A 15,837-nucleotide genomic window follows, 5' to 3' on the forward strand; every position below is an offset into this window, starting at 1 on the left:
GGTTCACCTGGAGACAAACAGACAGATGTTAACATGTGGCATCAGAGCAGCAGCTAAATCAGCATGATGATCAGCTGTCATTTCACATCTTTATGGTCCCACCAGAGGACAACAAAGCGTGAACCGTCTGTACTTAAACTGTAATCTGATCTTAAAGACTCTTTGTATTTGTTAGTTCCACATTTGACCCTAATCAGTGTAAAATGAAAATATTTTAACAGCTTAAAACATATTTAAAGTGGCTGATTGTTAGTTCTGCCAAAGCTATGGTACCTGGTTCTGGTTGTGGGTCCTGGTCCTGGCTGTGGCTCTGTGGTTGGGTGCTTTCAGCTCTCAGTCTGGTGTGTTTGAAGGTTTCTGCCCAGTTTTCCCTCCTCATGCCTGATCTGAGCTCTCAGCTGCTGTTTTTCACAGCAGGACGACACTCGACTTCATGAGGCTGCTAAAACAGCAGCTTCATTGTTTTAGTGATGTTTCCAGTCCAGTTGGTCACGGGACAGACATCAGACCGCTCAGAAAAACACAACCGCTGTGAGAGAAAGATTTTCACCTTTGCAACATTTTGCTTTCAACCTCTTAAAAACTAATGTGTTGAATGTTTACAGCAGGAAAACCAAGAATTTTGTAAACTTTTGATCATCACACGTGCGCGACCTTCCAGCTGTTTTTCAGCTTCCAGGAAGTCTGGTCTGTGATGGATCCTGATCGAAAAGCATGACTCAGTTATTTCAGAATAAAACTCTCTGCAGAAACAAGTTTTGTTTTAATGGAGAGGTGGAAGATTTACACATTTAATGGGGAAAATAACTCCAGTCAGATATCAATATATGATCCAAATCTTCAACAATCAAACAAACAACAATGTAGTAACATCTCTGTGAAACATCAGCATCAGATTCATTGAATCATTTACGCTTTAAGGAAGCACGGCTGCATTTAGGTTGAAGTTCAGCTTTATTATTGTGAATAATTAACAGAGAAGACAGACAGGAAACAGAACAGATAGAATGAAAACAATATTTAGAGTAGATAACACCATATTAACACAAACACTCAGTTCTGCTGCTTTCTTTATATGATCCATGTTTTTTTAAAAGCTTTTGCAACACAAACTAAAACACATTTGAATAGAAAGACACATCTGCCTTTTTTTCCTAACAATTTGACCCAATTTTCTGAGGTCTTAGTGAGATGTATGAGACAGGCTTTGGTCAAACTCTCTGCTGGTGTCATCACAGAGTCATCACACCTATGACAAGTTAACCAGGAAGAAGGTTTTCTAACAGAACTCGACTGTCTCTGACAGAACTGAGTAATTCTATCAGTTTAAACCAGAGTCCCTAAACATTGGAGCAGAATCAGTGAAGATCTGTCAGCAGGTTGGAAATTCATCTTGGCTGATTGCAGCTCAGTGATTCCTCTCTGATATCACAGTTTGTCACATGTGCAGCAAACTAACTGCAGCTGACATGAACTGAATGGTCTCAGTTGAAGTGAGCTGCAGAGAAACACAACATACTGATATTCAGTGTGAAGCTTTGACTGGAAACACACAGAAAAACAACATCCTGGAAGAATGGCAGCTTCCATCTTTAAAGGACTAGAAGAGGAAGAAGTTTCCAAGGAATCATTTAGAAGAGTTTCAAACAGAAACTGACTGAATCCATGAATCTGAAAAGGTGTTTCTGAGTGAAAGAGACAGACATGTACAGACTGAACTATCTGTTCAACAGTGATTCTCTGACAGGAGGAAACTCTTTATACTCAACACAGAGACAACCAGGAAACAGGTGACCAGACTGTAAATCCAGGATGCAGGGGTTCTTCAGTGAATGTGGTGTTGAAGGTGTGGAGGTGGATCAGTGTGTCAGAGGAGACTCTGTAGAAGGACAGAGTGCCAGCAGGACGGTCCACATACACTGCTGCTCTGTTAGAGACAGAGGAGGAGGAGGAGGAGGTGTTGATGATGAGTGTTACTCTGTTATTGTGCCAGACACAGTAAACTTCATCAGAGCACCTCAGACTCCAGGACTGATCATTACTTCCAAACACAAACTCTCTGTCTCCTCTCCTTCTGATTCCTCTGTAACTCACTGATACATCAACTTTTCCTCTCCACTCGACCTCCCAGTAACAGCGACCAGTCAGAACATTTCTACACAGCAGCACAGGACAGTCATCAAATCTGTCTGGATGATCAGGATATGACTGATCCTCCTCCACACATGTCACCTTCCTGTTGTTGTCAGACAGTTCCAGTTTTCTGTTCACTGTGTTTGTGTCGATTGTGAGTTGACAGGAATCTGATGGAGAGAACAAACACAATCCAGCTGCAGTTATTGATCTATCATCTGTTCACTTTGATCAGTGAGTGATGTGACAGTGTGAAGATGGTTGGATGTCATGAATCAGATGAAGAACACACTTACACTTCCTCAGACCTGGTGTCAACCATTGTTCTCCAGCAGGATCCACCCTGAAAGGAGGAGGGGGGTCAGAGCAGCACAGTCTCTTTCAGCATGCAAACATGGACATTATATGGCTCTCACACACACACTTTGTTTCTACACTGAGAAAGGAACAGTCCAACATCTGGATACATCCACTGGAATGTCCTATCTAATGGTTGTGTTTTTCATGTTCTAGCAATAGGATCTTTTCAGTTTATCTTCATGGAATCATGCAGGAGGAGAAGACCATATCACCAATGAGTTAAACTGCAGTTTAACTCTGCTGTGAACAGCCTGAACAACACTGCTGCAACTGTAGTATGTTTAGTGAGTTAAGGGCTCGTAGCTGTGATCATCAATTGATGATTTTAGCTCAGAAAGGCAGTTCAGATACAGGTCAGTGGATCTACTGGTGGGGAAGACTGCCATACAGACCTGGTAAGCACAAGTGTACTGTGTGAATGTTTGTCAGAGAGGTCTGTCCATGAGATCTACAACTCACACCTCCAAGATTGCTTTTCTCACCTACAAGGTGAGTTTAAGAACATGGAATATGAACGGACCGTGTTCAGGACCTGCACTGTGGAAGCATCTTCTGGGTGCAGAGAACGATGTCTGTGCCTGCTGTGGTGTTTCACTTGCTTGTGAACATCAGCAATGAAAGAAGCAATCAGTTAGAAGAAGAAGGCCTTTCAAGCCTTTTGGACTTTTGGTTGGCCCCAAAGATGTTCTGGCAAACCGTTCAAACCATTGGCTAAGAAAGGGAAAACAAGGTCCAGCTCAGGTTGTGCTTGGCCTGGGTGGGGAACTGCTGACTTTGTGTAAGTCCTTTATCTGACCAGCATGCCCTTCATTGAGGAAGGAGAGTCTAAGAACTTGAAAAAGGACTTGCTCATCACTTTGGTAGAGGTTGCTAACGGAGTTCATTGAAGAGCCAGAGGGGTGAGGGGAGGGGTCTTCCCTCACCCCTGTTGCCTGGTTTCTTCCACGTTGTGGGAGGGGCCAGGAGGATGAGTTATTGCTGGTTCGGGGTCTGTGGTGGCTGGGGGGCTGTTGGCCCAGTGGAGTTGAGGGAGGGGGGACATGTGCAGATGTATGGGATGTGCAAGCGTGTGGTGATGATTGGGCCTGGGTCTGGGACTTGCTGTCCTCTGGCCTGCTTATGCTTCTCCCAATGGGGGGGCGGCGTGTCCTCTCCCCGTTGCTCGTGACTTCACCCACCTGTGGGCACGTCTTGACTCCCAGGGTACTTGGCCAGGGGCACTGGGGCATGCACTGGCCCACTGTGCTTGGCTATCTGGGGCGCTTGGCCCTCCCGTTTATTGGGTGGGGACTCTGACGGAGGGTTTGGGGGCGCTCGGGCTCCTGGGGCCCGGGTTCGGTGCACGGCCCATGTCTGGGTGGCTGGGGCCTGGCGGGGTTGGTGGGCTGTTGCCCCTGGTTCCCGGGGGGCCTCTGCCCTATGCTTATGGGGGCTCTTTCCAGGGGCTTCCTCTGCGGTCTTCTGGGTGGATGCGTGGTTGTCCCTGCGGTGGACTTCCTGGGTTCTGTGCTCCGTTGGGGCTGCTGGTGGCCTGGGTCTTGTGGCCCTCTCTGCCTGCTTCTGTGGATTGTGGCTCTGTACACTTATACACTCATTACTAAGCACGGTTATCATGTAGGTCCTGTGCCATGGGTATTGCATGTTCATGCACACACACACACATGCAATCATTAGCCGAGTAGCATGCTTGCTAAGCAGTTGATGTATTATCCTGTGGTTTCAGGTCATCTATATCTACAGTTGTGTTGTATGTGATTGCTGCTACTTGTGCTTGTTTGTGTTTGTTTGTTTGTTTGGTTAGTCTCTGCTTGTCTGCTTTCAGGTACTCCTGGTGGCGCTAAAGCTGGCCACAGAGGCCGTGGATTGTCGTCTGTTTTGTTTTTACAGGTGTAGCAGCTGGTTGTCTGGTTTTTCTGTCTATTTTTGTTCTGTTTCTTCTTCTTTGCGCTTCCCCTTTCCCTGTCCCCCGGTCCGGTTCGGCACTATTACATGTGAAATATTGTAACAAAAATAAATAAATGGGCAGTTGATGGGCATCAAGAGGAGCTTTACATTCATAAAGCTTCCCTTGGCAAAGCAAATCTGTTTGGCTTGAAAGGTATTCAGATTACAATTCTGCTGCCACAATGCTGGACAGGACAAGGGGGAAAAAAAAGTCTTTATTTGTCATGTAGATACATGAAATACACAAAATTTGTCCTCCACATTTAACCCATCCAGGTCGGCACCTGTTGAAAACACACACAGGGTCACACACTCAGACAGATGCCACACACTGGAGCGGTGGGCAGCCAATTACAGTGCCCGGGGAGCATGGGGGTATGGTGCCTTGCTCAAGGGCACCTCAGCTGTGACAAGGAGGTGAACTGCCACCCCTCTAGCTTTCAGTTCACCAATCTTTTGAGCGGTGAGTGGGGATCAAGTGGGGATCGAACCGTCAACCTTCAGGTTATTGGACGACCACTGAGCCACAGCCGCTCTATCACTGATTGCCAAACCTCAAATTCAGGGGGAGAGTATGGTTTTCACCCAGGTCGTGGAACAGTGGACCAGATCTTTATCCTCGCAGAGTTACTTATCCCTTGAGCACTCTGTGGTGACAGTATGTGGTACCAGAGTTGCTTTTGCAGGCTATTCTATCCCTGGCCCATAACATGCTGGAGAAATTCTACATTCTCACTGATTTGGGAATGCTTCGGGATCCCCCAGGAGGCACTGGAGAGTGCTGCTGGGGAGAGGGATAATCTCATAATCTCTTGTGATAAAGATTCGACAGGTAGGCATTTTATTGGCTAATTTGCACAATGGGGCAGTGATCACGAAAATCAAGCCTACAAAGGCAGGGTATCTGTGTGATCTGTCATTAGGTCTGATATCAACTAAGTTAAGATAAATTCATCCGTCAGCTAAAACAGATTAAGTTCCGAACAGAGTTACTTAAATGTGTGTGAGCTAGAGGTTGTTATTATTATTATTAACTCAGCGGCATACTGAACACAGCTTCTCATAAAGACTGTGTGAAAAGGAGATGAAGTGTTTCCGATTCCTCCTTACTCGATCAGACATACCTGAGAGTTTCCAGTTTGCAGTTTAGATCTTCCAGTCGAGCAGTGAGCAGCTTCACTCCTGAGTCTCCTGGATGGTTGTAGCTCAGGTCCAGCTCTCTCAGATGGGAGGGGTTGGAGGTCACAGCTTCAGCCAGAGAAGCACAGCCTTCCTCTGTGATCAGACAGCCTGACAGGCTGCAGACACACAAAACAACACAGAAACTCTGAGAGAACTGCTCTGAAACTGAAGCTGAATGTCATCAAACGTTAACAATTAAAAAAAAAGGAATTGTCTTATTGAGTTTCTGTTTTCCTTTGTCTCAAGTTTATAAGTTACTGATTCGGTTTGCAGCTAATGTCACATTTTCAGATTTCAGCAGAGACACCATAAGTACTTTACTGCGAAAAACTTCAGGTAGATCCATTGTCTCTACTTCTATTCCTGTTTTAACTATTCTCCACTGACTATGTGGACAAGTTCCTAAATCAGCTTCTTTAAATTTAAAAGTAAATTTGTGGTTTTCACTTTTGCTTGCATATCTAGACTTTGTAATGTAGTAGTAGTAGTATATCAGACTGAATATATAGAAAACAAATATGTGCAACATTGCACAGGAGGCATGATATTCTATTGGACGTGGACAAGTGGGAGGCAAGACTGGTCCCAAATGATGGACTGAGGAGGCGAGGACAGGCGAAGGAGATGAGTGATGAGTGACTATGTTCATCTATCAAGATAGAAACAATCCACTACAATTCAGCCTCATTCTGTTCATCTAATTTGATATTTGTAGTCACCAGAAAGTTTGGGAAATTTATTTGTAGTGTGGCAAAAAGTTTTCAGACTACAAAAATATCTTCTTCAGAAAAACAACCAGACTATACCACCATTTTTATAGGCTGCGGTGATACAGAATATTTCACATCCACATCAAGATCTGTCTTTGAATCAAGAAATTTCCACATCTTTCATGTTCAGTTAAAGACAGAAAACAATGTGTTTCAGCATTGGTTCATATAAACTTCAGACAGTTTGAGCAGAAAGTTTTAGATATCTGTCTTAAAAACAAGACAAGTTTTTCCAGGTATAGCAGAAAGAACTGATCCGACACCATCCAACACCTTCCACAGTGCTGTGACTCATTAAATAAATCAACACTGAGTTTGATGAATACTGACTTGAGAGCTTTCAGTTTACAGTGTTGAATCTTCAGTCCAGCAGACAGCTGCTTCACTCCTGAATCCTGCAGGTCGTTGTTACTCAGGTCCAGTTCTGTCAGACTGGAGGACTGGGAGCTGAGAGCTGAGGACACAGCTGCACAACTTATCTCCAAGATGTTACAGACACTCAGTCTGAGGAGAAAAAAAGGTGAATGTTTCATTAGAAAGGAAGAAAGACAGACAGCAAGCGAGACTGATTCACCTGTGATCACCTGAATCAGTCTTGCTTGGTATAAATAAAACCAAGATATAAATTCATCTTAAAATAGTGTGACAGGGTGACAGAGTGAGTAGCAGCAAAAACAGTCTGAGAAGACTCTTTACAGTTAGAAGCATTTGTTCCATTTGTTCCAAATAAAAATGCCATTGAGTCTCAGACCTCCTGTTATGCCTTTACCACTGAACAAAAATGAGCCACATAATATCACTGTTTAGAAGGGTGAACAAACTTCTCTTGTAAAATATAGCTTAATTTCCCCATGTGCTTAATTAGAGTTTTTACACACTGAACTAATAAAGAGATTAAACAGACTTGGACTTCCCAAGCTGTAGATAGTTCCATACTTTGACAGTCTGTTTTAGCCTCTAAACTCGCCACCTTGGAGGAGTTTGTTTGGGGATGGGATGCTGACCACAATACTGGCAAAGCGTCTGGAAATGATGAACCATGCCTGCCATCCTCCCAATAAAAGATGGCAATTAAGATGCTTTAGCAACACACACACACATCCAACCCTGCTGTTTAAAAAAAAAGAATACAAGAAATTGTTCCTGTCTGGTCAAGGCCTCCCTACTCATCTGCCTTTGTTAAACATGTGGTCGCTGATTTGGACTAGAATTGGATCACATTTTTTCACTCTGTACATATTCACTCCAAAATACTTGAATATAACCATTGCATCATCTGTGATAAGTAATGTTATACATTACTCTTATTTATCAATTTGTTGTGTCACACTAACCTACAATAGATTTTGGATTGATGACAGACTAACCATTAGAGCTCATATATGAAGTTGAGTTGAGTTTTTGTACAAAAACAAGCAGTTATCCTCCATCCTAAAAACAGATTATTGGAGGAAATGTTGCTTTTTGATAGTGGAAATTGTGATCAAAATATATCCAGCTGCCTATGATACTTTGGATGCCATCTATCACCCTGTACTCTTTATCACACTGTATTATAGAAGACAACATCACGACTTCTGGTTATTTCAGTGTCTAAAGATCAAGGTCTGAATCATTTTAAATTTCTCACCTGTACTACTTATTAAACATGCTCTGTAGACTGGTTTCAGTAACAGGATTGCTCAATCAATACAGAGCTTCCCTTTTGACGTAGGCCTACGCTACACTTTCAGCCAATGGTATGCCTGAAACTGTTGTGACGTCTGTCTGGGCGTATTTTGTAAGGCGACCTGCAATGAGGGTGCCTCAAAGCAACTCGACTCCTGCATTCCTCCGTCTCATAAAGATTTGTTCAGAGGATTCTAAAAACACCATAACTTTTTAAGATATAAAGGGTAAAGATATAGCATAAACTTAGGATATAAAGACATCAAAACAACATAACATAACATGACATGATGGTTATGAGTCTCAACATTCAGATGGATATCTGTAAAGTTATTACATATAAATAATGAACCAAACAATGTTATTTTCCTGTGTTAAACACAGAATACAATAAGAAACAGCTGATGCATTGGTTAACAGTTGCATTATTTCATATAAATGTCACATGTCATATGCAAGTTGTTGACTTAGATTTGGGTTAAACTATTCAGTACTACGGACCACTCGGGGGCAATGTGGCTCCATAAGCTGATTAGCAACATCAAGAATGTTGCAGTCATTTAAAGCCTTAAGTTTGTATTAAATTCCACACTTGAGTTCACTACAGGCATAATCAACAAATCCTAAATTTAAATACTCTGGTGTCCCTAAACAACTTCACCATCACTTTTACTTTTTCAGTCAAAGCTGTCCATGAATAAAATAAAAATGTTGAGTTACAGCTTGATTCTGAATTACTGTTAGTTTAATTCTGTTAATCTCATGTTGCAGAGTAAGTTTTCTTTTGTACCCGTTGCTTTTATGATATAAAGTCACACTATACTCCAAGAATCAAAATAACCTCACCTGAGAAATTCTAGTTCACAGTTTGGATTCTCCATAACACCAGACACCAGCTTCACTCCTGAATCCTGTAGGTTGCTGTTACTCAGATCCAGCTTTATCAGACGAAAGGACTGGGAGGTGAGAAATGATGACACAGCTCCATAGCTTTTTTCCGAGAGGTTACATACACCCAGGCTGAAGAGATAATATTGGGAAAAAAACAACAATATACTGTAATGAAAATTATTATTTAGCCTTATGCTTGTTTCTCATCATGTTTAAATGACTTGTGAGACTTGGTCTTCTTTTCCCAGGCATAAGATGTTTCCAATAAAACATTTCTGTATTACATTATATATTCTGCTTTGCGCACTCCGCAAGACCGTCCAGCTAGGAGAAGTTAGCTTGCACAGTCTGATACAAATACATTTTTTCCTTCTCCTGTGTTCAGGTATAATACGACATGCACTGAAACTGGAAATCAGAGTTACATTCTGGCACAGGTGCTCTGTGTTGAAGTCTTGTTCTCTTTTGTACAAGAACTATTCAATAAACCTGCCTGAGTGCTTTTCACCTTAACAGTGCTTGGATAATATTCATTATTTTTTTCCACCACAATACTTACTTAGAATTGAATAAAATTTAATGTTACTGTCAAAGCAACGCTCATTAAAAGAATCCATCCACATTTGCTCCGTGAAGCCAAAATATCCCCATAGCTTCTTTTTAGGTGATATACAGTTTTGTTAATCTCTATTTCATGATCCAAAAACATATTTTCTAATGACACATGAGTGCATATTCCTAAAGAAAAACAAATTATAAGAGATTAACAAAATGCACAGACATGACTCAATGTCACATCAAATGAAAAAGGCTTTTCAGATGGAACTAGTTTCATGTCAAAAATACATGTAGACTGAGATTATTCAGTTTGTGCATGTGACTTACAAGTTGCCCATTTTTAATCTCTCCCTGTCTAATCGTGACATGAAATTTGTAACTTTGCTCAGACATTTGTGTAATTTTGCTGCAGCCGATCTAAAGAGAAAATCCAAAAATGTGAGGAGCAGTTAGTAAATACAGCAGCAGGTGGCTACAGCACCTTGATCCAAAGAACGGGAACATCAAAAGGAAGGACAGCTGCTCGTTTTCTACCAGAATGTGAAACGTACAGCAATGAATCTTCATTGAACAAAACATTTGTTTTGTATTTTCATGATGAAGGAAGAATTCTCTTTTGCTGAGAGTTGGCCAAACATCTCTCAAAATATTTCTATTCAGCTTTTTTTCTGTACACCTCTGTTGTCTTTTTTTAAACTGTTTTTGAACAGCCCTCAACAACTGCATGTTCCCCTACCTATATAAATATAAGATATATAAAAAGGGATTTTTGATTATGTGTCCTCTTTAAAAATTTAAAAATATATTTTAAAATTACAGCATCACAACATTGCATGAAAAAGAAAAACATCAAAACATAATTGAAATCTAACCTAAGAGTTTCCAGTTTCAGGTGTGGACTCTGCAGTCCAGCAGACAGCTGCTTCACTCCTGAGTCGTAGATACTCAGGTCCAGTTCTGTCAGACTGGAGGACTGGGAGCTGAGAGCTGAGGACACAGCTGCACATCCTTCATCTGAGAGGTTACAGACACTTAGACTAGAGACATAGAAGTAAGAATAAATAACTCATTCTTTATTACATGCAGAAAGCAGCTTATTCATTACTGACTGAAACCAAACATGTACTTACAGAGCTTTGTTGGAGGCTTTGACCACTGGCAGCAGCCTCAGAAGAGCCTCCTCTGAAGCAGAGTATTTCTTCAGGTCAAACACATCCAGATCTTTTCCTGATGACAGTAAGATGAAGACCAGAGCTGACCACTGAGCAGGAGACAGTTTATCTGTGGAGAGACTTCCTGAACTCAGGGACTGTTGGATCTCCTCCACTAGAGAACGATCATTCAGTTCATTCAGACAGTGGAACAGATTGATGCTTCTCTCTGCAGACAGATTCTCACTGATCTTCTCCTTGATGTAATCGACTGTTTCCTGATTGGTCTGTGAGCTACTTCCTGCCTGTGTCAGCAGGCCTCGTAGGAGACTCTGATTGAGCTGCAGTGAAAGACCCAGGAGGAAGCGGAGGAACAGATCCAGGTGTCCATTTGGACTCTGTAAGGCCTTGTTCACAGCAGTCTGATGGAAGAGTCGAAGAGAATCTGCAGAATGATCTTCTCTTGTTTCAGATGTCTGGGAGGTTGTTTGTTGTTCTTTCTGCTGATTGACACCAGAGCAAAAAACGAACATATTTTTCAAAGACTTTAAAGAAAAAGATCTTTGTGCCCTTGCGATAGGAGCTGATGATGATGGCTGTTTTCCAAGAAGGTTGACTCCAGAGTTGATGAAGGTCAGATGGACATGAAGAGCAGCCAGAAACTCCTGAACACTCAGATGGATGAAGCAGAACATCTTCTCCTGGTACAGCCCTCTCTCCTCTTTAAAGATCTGTGTGAACACTCCTGAGCACACTGAGGCTGCTGAGATATCGATGCCACACTCTGTCAGGTCTGATTCATAGAAGATCAGGTTTCCTTTCTGCAGCTGCTCAAAAGCCAGTTTTCCCAGAGACTCAATCATCTTCCTGCTCTCTGGACTCCAGTGTGGATCTGTCTCAGCTCCTCCATCATACTTGACCTTCTTCACTTTGGCCTGAACCACCAGGAAGTGGATGTACATCTCAGTCAGGGTCTTGGGCAGCTCTCCTCCCTCTCTGGTTTTCAACACATCCTCCAGAACTGTAGCAGTGATCCAGCAGAAGACTGGGATGTGGCACATGATGTGGAGGCTTCGTGATGTCTGGATGTGGGAGATGATCCTGCTGGCCTGCTTCTTATCTCTGAATCTCTTCCTGAAGTACTCCTCCTTCTGTGGGTCAGTGAACCCTCTGACCTCTGTCACCATGTCAACACAGTCAGGAGGGATCTGATTGGCTGCTGCAGGTCGTGTGGTTATCCAGAGGCGAGCAGAGGGAAGCAGTTTCCCCCTGATGAGGTTTGTCAGCAGCACATCCACTGAGGTGGACTCTGTAACATCAGTCAGGGGCTCCTTGTTGTGGAAGTCCAGAGGAAGTCGACACTCATCCAGACCGTCAAAGATGAACACAACCTGGAACTCTTCAAAGCTGCAGATTCCTGCTTCTTTGGTTTCATCAAAGAATTTATGAACAAGTTCCACCAAGCTGAACTTTTTCTCTTTCTGCACATTCAGCTCTCTGAAAGTGAATGGAAACATGAACTGGATGTCCTGGTTGGCTTTGCCTTCAGCCCAGTCCAGAGTGAACTTCTGTGTTAAGACGGTTTTCCCAATGCCAGCCACTCCCTTTGTCATCACTGTTCTGATTGGTTCATCTCTTCCAGGTGGGAGTTTAAAGATGTCTTCTTGTCTGATGGTTGTTTCTGCTCTGCCTGCTTTCCTGGATGCTGTTTCAATCTGTCTGACCTCATGTTCATCATTGACCTCTCCAGTCACTCCCTCTGTGATGTAGAGCTCTGTGTAGATCTGATTCAGAAGGGTTGGGTTTCCTGCTTTAGCAATCCCCTCAAACACACACTGGAACTTCTTCTTCAAGTTACACTTGAGTTTGTTTTGACACCTGTGAAGCACCTCTGAAAGACAAAATGGGAGACAAGAAGGTTTCCTCTTACTGAGCAGTGTATGGAGCATAGATATCGAGTAAATAAAGTCATGTGCCTTTAAATTAAAATTTACCTCAAACTCTGATGAGACACTTATCTCAGTTACAGTTATTAATATAGGCTATAATTGCAAATGAAAGACACAAATCATTTTTCTGTCCCTTTCAATTTATTCTAACACACAACAGTGTAGACGGGGAGGATCAGATGTCTGCAAACCCTATGACAAAACAACAGTTTGGTGTAAAACCTTTGGAGTTTTAAATCACACACCCAACTCAAAGCCCTCCGCAAGGGAAGCAACTCAAGGCCTTTCCTCAGAAAAAAACAGGACACAAGTTTTCAATAAACTACCAACCATAAGTGAATAATACAAACCAAGATAAACAAGAAGATAATCCCACTAAAAACACTCACTCCATGTGAAAATAATAAATACATTAAACAACTGCAGAAGATCCTCAACACCAAACTTTACTGCAAACCCTACATTCACGTGCTGCTGCACAGGTGGAGCTTCCATCTGAAACACACATCCAAACACACCTTAAAATCAGAGATTATTTTCTGTAAACACATTAGCAACCATAACTCTGTTCAAAGCCCTCAGAAAAAAGGCTACTCCAAACATTCCCTCAGATAAACCAAGAGATAAACCCTCAGAAGATGCAACTGAAGAGCATCTCCCAAGAATGTTTCTCCCACTTCTACCGAGGTTAAAGATGGACTCACACAGATGCAGCTACTACACAAACTAATGTAGAACTGAATTGGTGTTGGTTCAAGTCTGTAAAAATTACACTGCTCATCTACTAATGGCCCTCTCAGACCTCATGAGACAATCCCACCGCTTCACTATGTAACCCATTCATTTTTTACAGCTTGCGTTGTGTAATGATGGTTTGTCGCTGTGAAAAGTGCACGACAAGGCAAAAATGGACACAACAAGCTGGTTGTGTGGGTGAATTATTTGCGATGTTCCCTCCTGCACCCACAGAATCACTGTCAGTGCAGGGGTGCATTGCAACGAAGATGGGAACAGGACAGATTAATCGTCCTTATTGACTACATAAAGCCTACAACACATAACAACCAATAGCTTTCTGCCTGCCAACAACAAAATAATGTGTCTATTTTGCTCTGTACTTTGCGACCAGTGTGCTGAACCCTCCATCCATCCATCCATCCATCCATCCATCCATCCATCCCTCCATTATCTGCCGCTTGTTTGGGGGTTGGGTCGCGGGGGCAGCAGCTTGAGCAGAGAAGCCCAGATGTCCCTGTCCCCTGTCACTTCCTCCAGCTCTTCTGGGGGGACCCCGAGGCGTTCCCAAGTCAGCCGAGAGACATAGTCTTTCCAACATGTCTTGGGTCTTCCCTTGGGTCTCCTCCCAGTGGGACGTGCCCGAAACAGAGGCGTCCAGGAGGCATCCTAACCAGATGCCCGAGCCACCTCATCTGGCACCTCTCGATGTGGAGGAGCAGTGGCTCTACACAGAGCCCCTCCCAGATGACTGAGCTTCTCACCCTATCTCTAAGGGAGAGCCCAGACACCCTGCTGAGGAAGCCCATTTCGGCCGCTTGTATCCGTGATCTCGTTCTTTCGGTCACTACCCACAGCTCGTGACCATAAGTGAGGGTAGGAACATAGACTGTAAATCGAGAGCTTCGCCTTCTGGCTCAGCTCCTTCTTCACCACAACAGGCCGATGCAGAGGCCACATCACTGCTGACACCCCGCACCAATCTGCTTGTCAATCTCCCACTCCATCCGTCCCTCACTCGTGAACAAGATCCCGAGATACTTGAACTCCTCCACTTGGGGAAGGATCTCATTCCCAACCCGGAGAGGGCATTCCACCCTTTTCCGGCTGAGGACCATGGTCTCCGATTTTGCTGATTCTCACCCCAGCCGCTTCACACTCGGCTGCACTGCTCCGATGAGAGCTGAAGATCACGGCCCAATGACGCTAACAGAGTCACATCATCCACAAAGAGCAGAGACCTGATTCTGAGGTCACCAAACCGGACTCCCACAGGCCCCTGGCTGCACCTAGAAATTTTGTCCATAAAAATTATGAGCACAATTGGTGACAAAGGGCAGCCCTGACGTAGTCCACCCCTCAACGGAAAACACATCCGACTTACTGCCGGCAATGAGGACCAGACTCTGACACCGGTCATACAAAGACCTAACAGCCCCTATCAAGGGGTCCAGCACTTCATACTCCCGGAGCACCCCTCACAGGACTCCCTGAGGGACACGTTTGAATACCTTCTCCAAGTCTCCAAAACACATGTATACTAGTTGGGCGAACTCCCATGCACCCTCTAAGCCCTTATTACAGAAATATGTGGCTTTACCTTCTTGTGCTGATGGGCCAGATAACAAACACAGCTGAGAGGAAAGTGTACGATCTAATTTTTGAAGATGTTCCATCATCTTCCTGCAGGCTTCCTCTCCTTTTCTTTTTACATCATCGACGAGTCTTCGTGCCTTATCTGCTCTGGTCTGGTTCTCCTCGATTATTGCTTCTTTCTCCAAATCACTGAAGACACCATCTGCTAAGAGGGCATCAAGCAACTGCTTGAAGATTTCTTCCGTCACCCTCTTCACAAACTCCATTCGTATTCTGTTGAGTTCGCTCTCTGCAAGATGTCATAGACATGAACTATAAATGTTCTTGAAATGTAAAAATAATGAATCATGACTACTTCAGGGGTTCATGTACATTTTGAAAGCTGACACAGTAAAGTGCTGGATAATAGGAAGCAGGAGCCCAGGGAGACAGTCAGTGATGAATGATGTCATGAACATAGCTTTCATTGTGCTTTTGTTGATAAGGGGATATCATATACCTGTGAGGCTGAGGGAAGAGGAGCTCGGTCTGTGTGGAAGATTTCCCAAAAAGTGTTTAGTCCTAATACCACACACCCAAACTGTCATGTTTTATGTTTTGATTAATCTTGTTTTCAGGTTATTTGTTATGTTTTCAGGTTCTTGGTTTATTTTCTTGTCATGTTCTTTTCCCTGTCACTTAGTCTTCACTCAAGACACCTGTTTCTGTTCCACAGCTGCACATCATCACTAATCACCTCCCCACAGTATTCAATTTCCACGTTCAGTCAGTCATTGCGAAATCCTCACTTATCTTCCATGTTCACGGCTTGTTAAGTCAGGTTTTTTGCCACCATAGTTTCCATAGTCACAGTATTATTATTCAAAGTATTGTATTGTCCTCCCTACCTTGCACCACTGT

The 15,837-nt window shown here is 43.3% G+C and overlaps 2 protein-coding genes across 2 annotated transcripts in view; both read right to left on the minus strand.

The window, feature by feature from the left end:
• The window catches only part of LOC140291438 (uncharacterized), an 873,052-nt gene that overhangs the window by 804,682 nt on the left and 52,533 nt on the right, over positions 1 to 15,837 (minus strand). Inside the window, exon 4 of the mRNA XM_072379413.1 lies at positions 14,942 to 15,226. Coding sequence (XP_072235514.1) covers positions 14,942 to 15,226 — 285 coding nt within the window. The remainder of the gene's footprint in view (positions 1 to 14,941; positions 15,227 to 15,837) is intronic.
• On the minus strand, positions 4 to 14,301 carry LOC140295168 (uncharacterized). The gene is made up of 7 exons (XM_072379639.1): positions 14,251 to 14,301; positions 8,904 to 9,013; positions 6,720 to 6,893; positions 5,562 to 5,735; positions 2,430 to 2,476; positions 1,919 to 2,303; positions 4 to 7 (listed from the first exon to the last, which is right to left on the minus strand). The coding sequence occupies exons 1-7, from the start codon at positions 14,299 to 14,301 to the stop codon at positions 4 to 6; spliced, it is 945 nt and encodes a 314-aa protein (XP_072235740.1).

Source organism: Leuresthes tenuis, unplaced genomic scaffold (assembly GCF_036924035.1).
Source record: "Leuresthes tenuis unplaced genomic scaffold, fLeuTen1.0.hap1 SCAF_1, whole genome shotgun sequence".
NCBI classification, from domain to species: domain Eukaryota; kingdom Metazoa; phylum Chordata; class Actinopteri; order Atheriniformes; family Atherinopsidae; genus Leuresthes; species Leuresthes tenuis.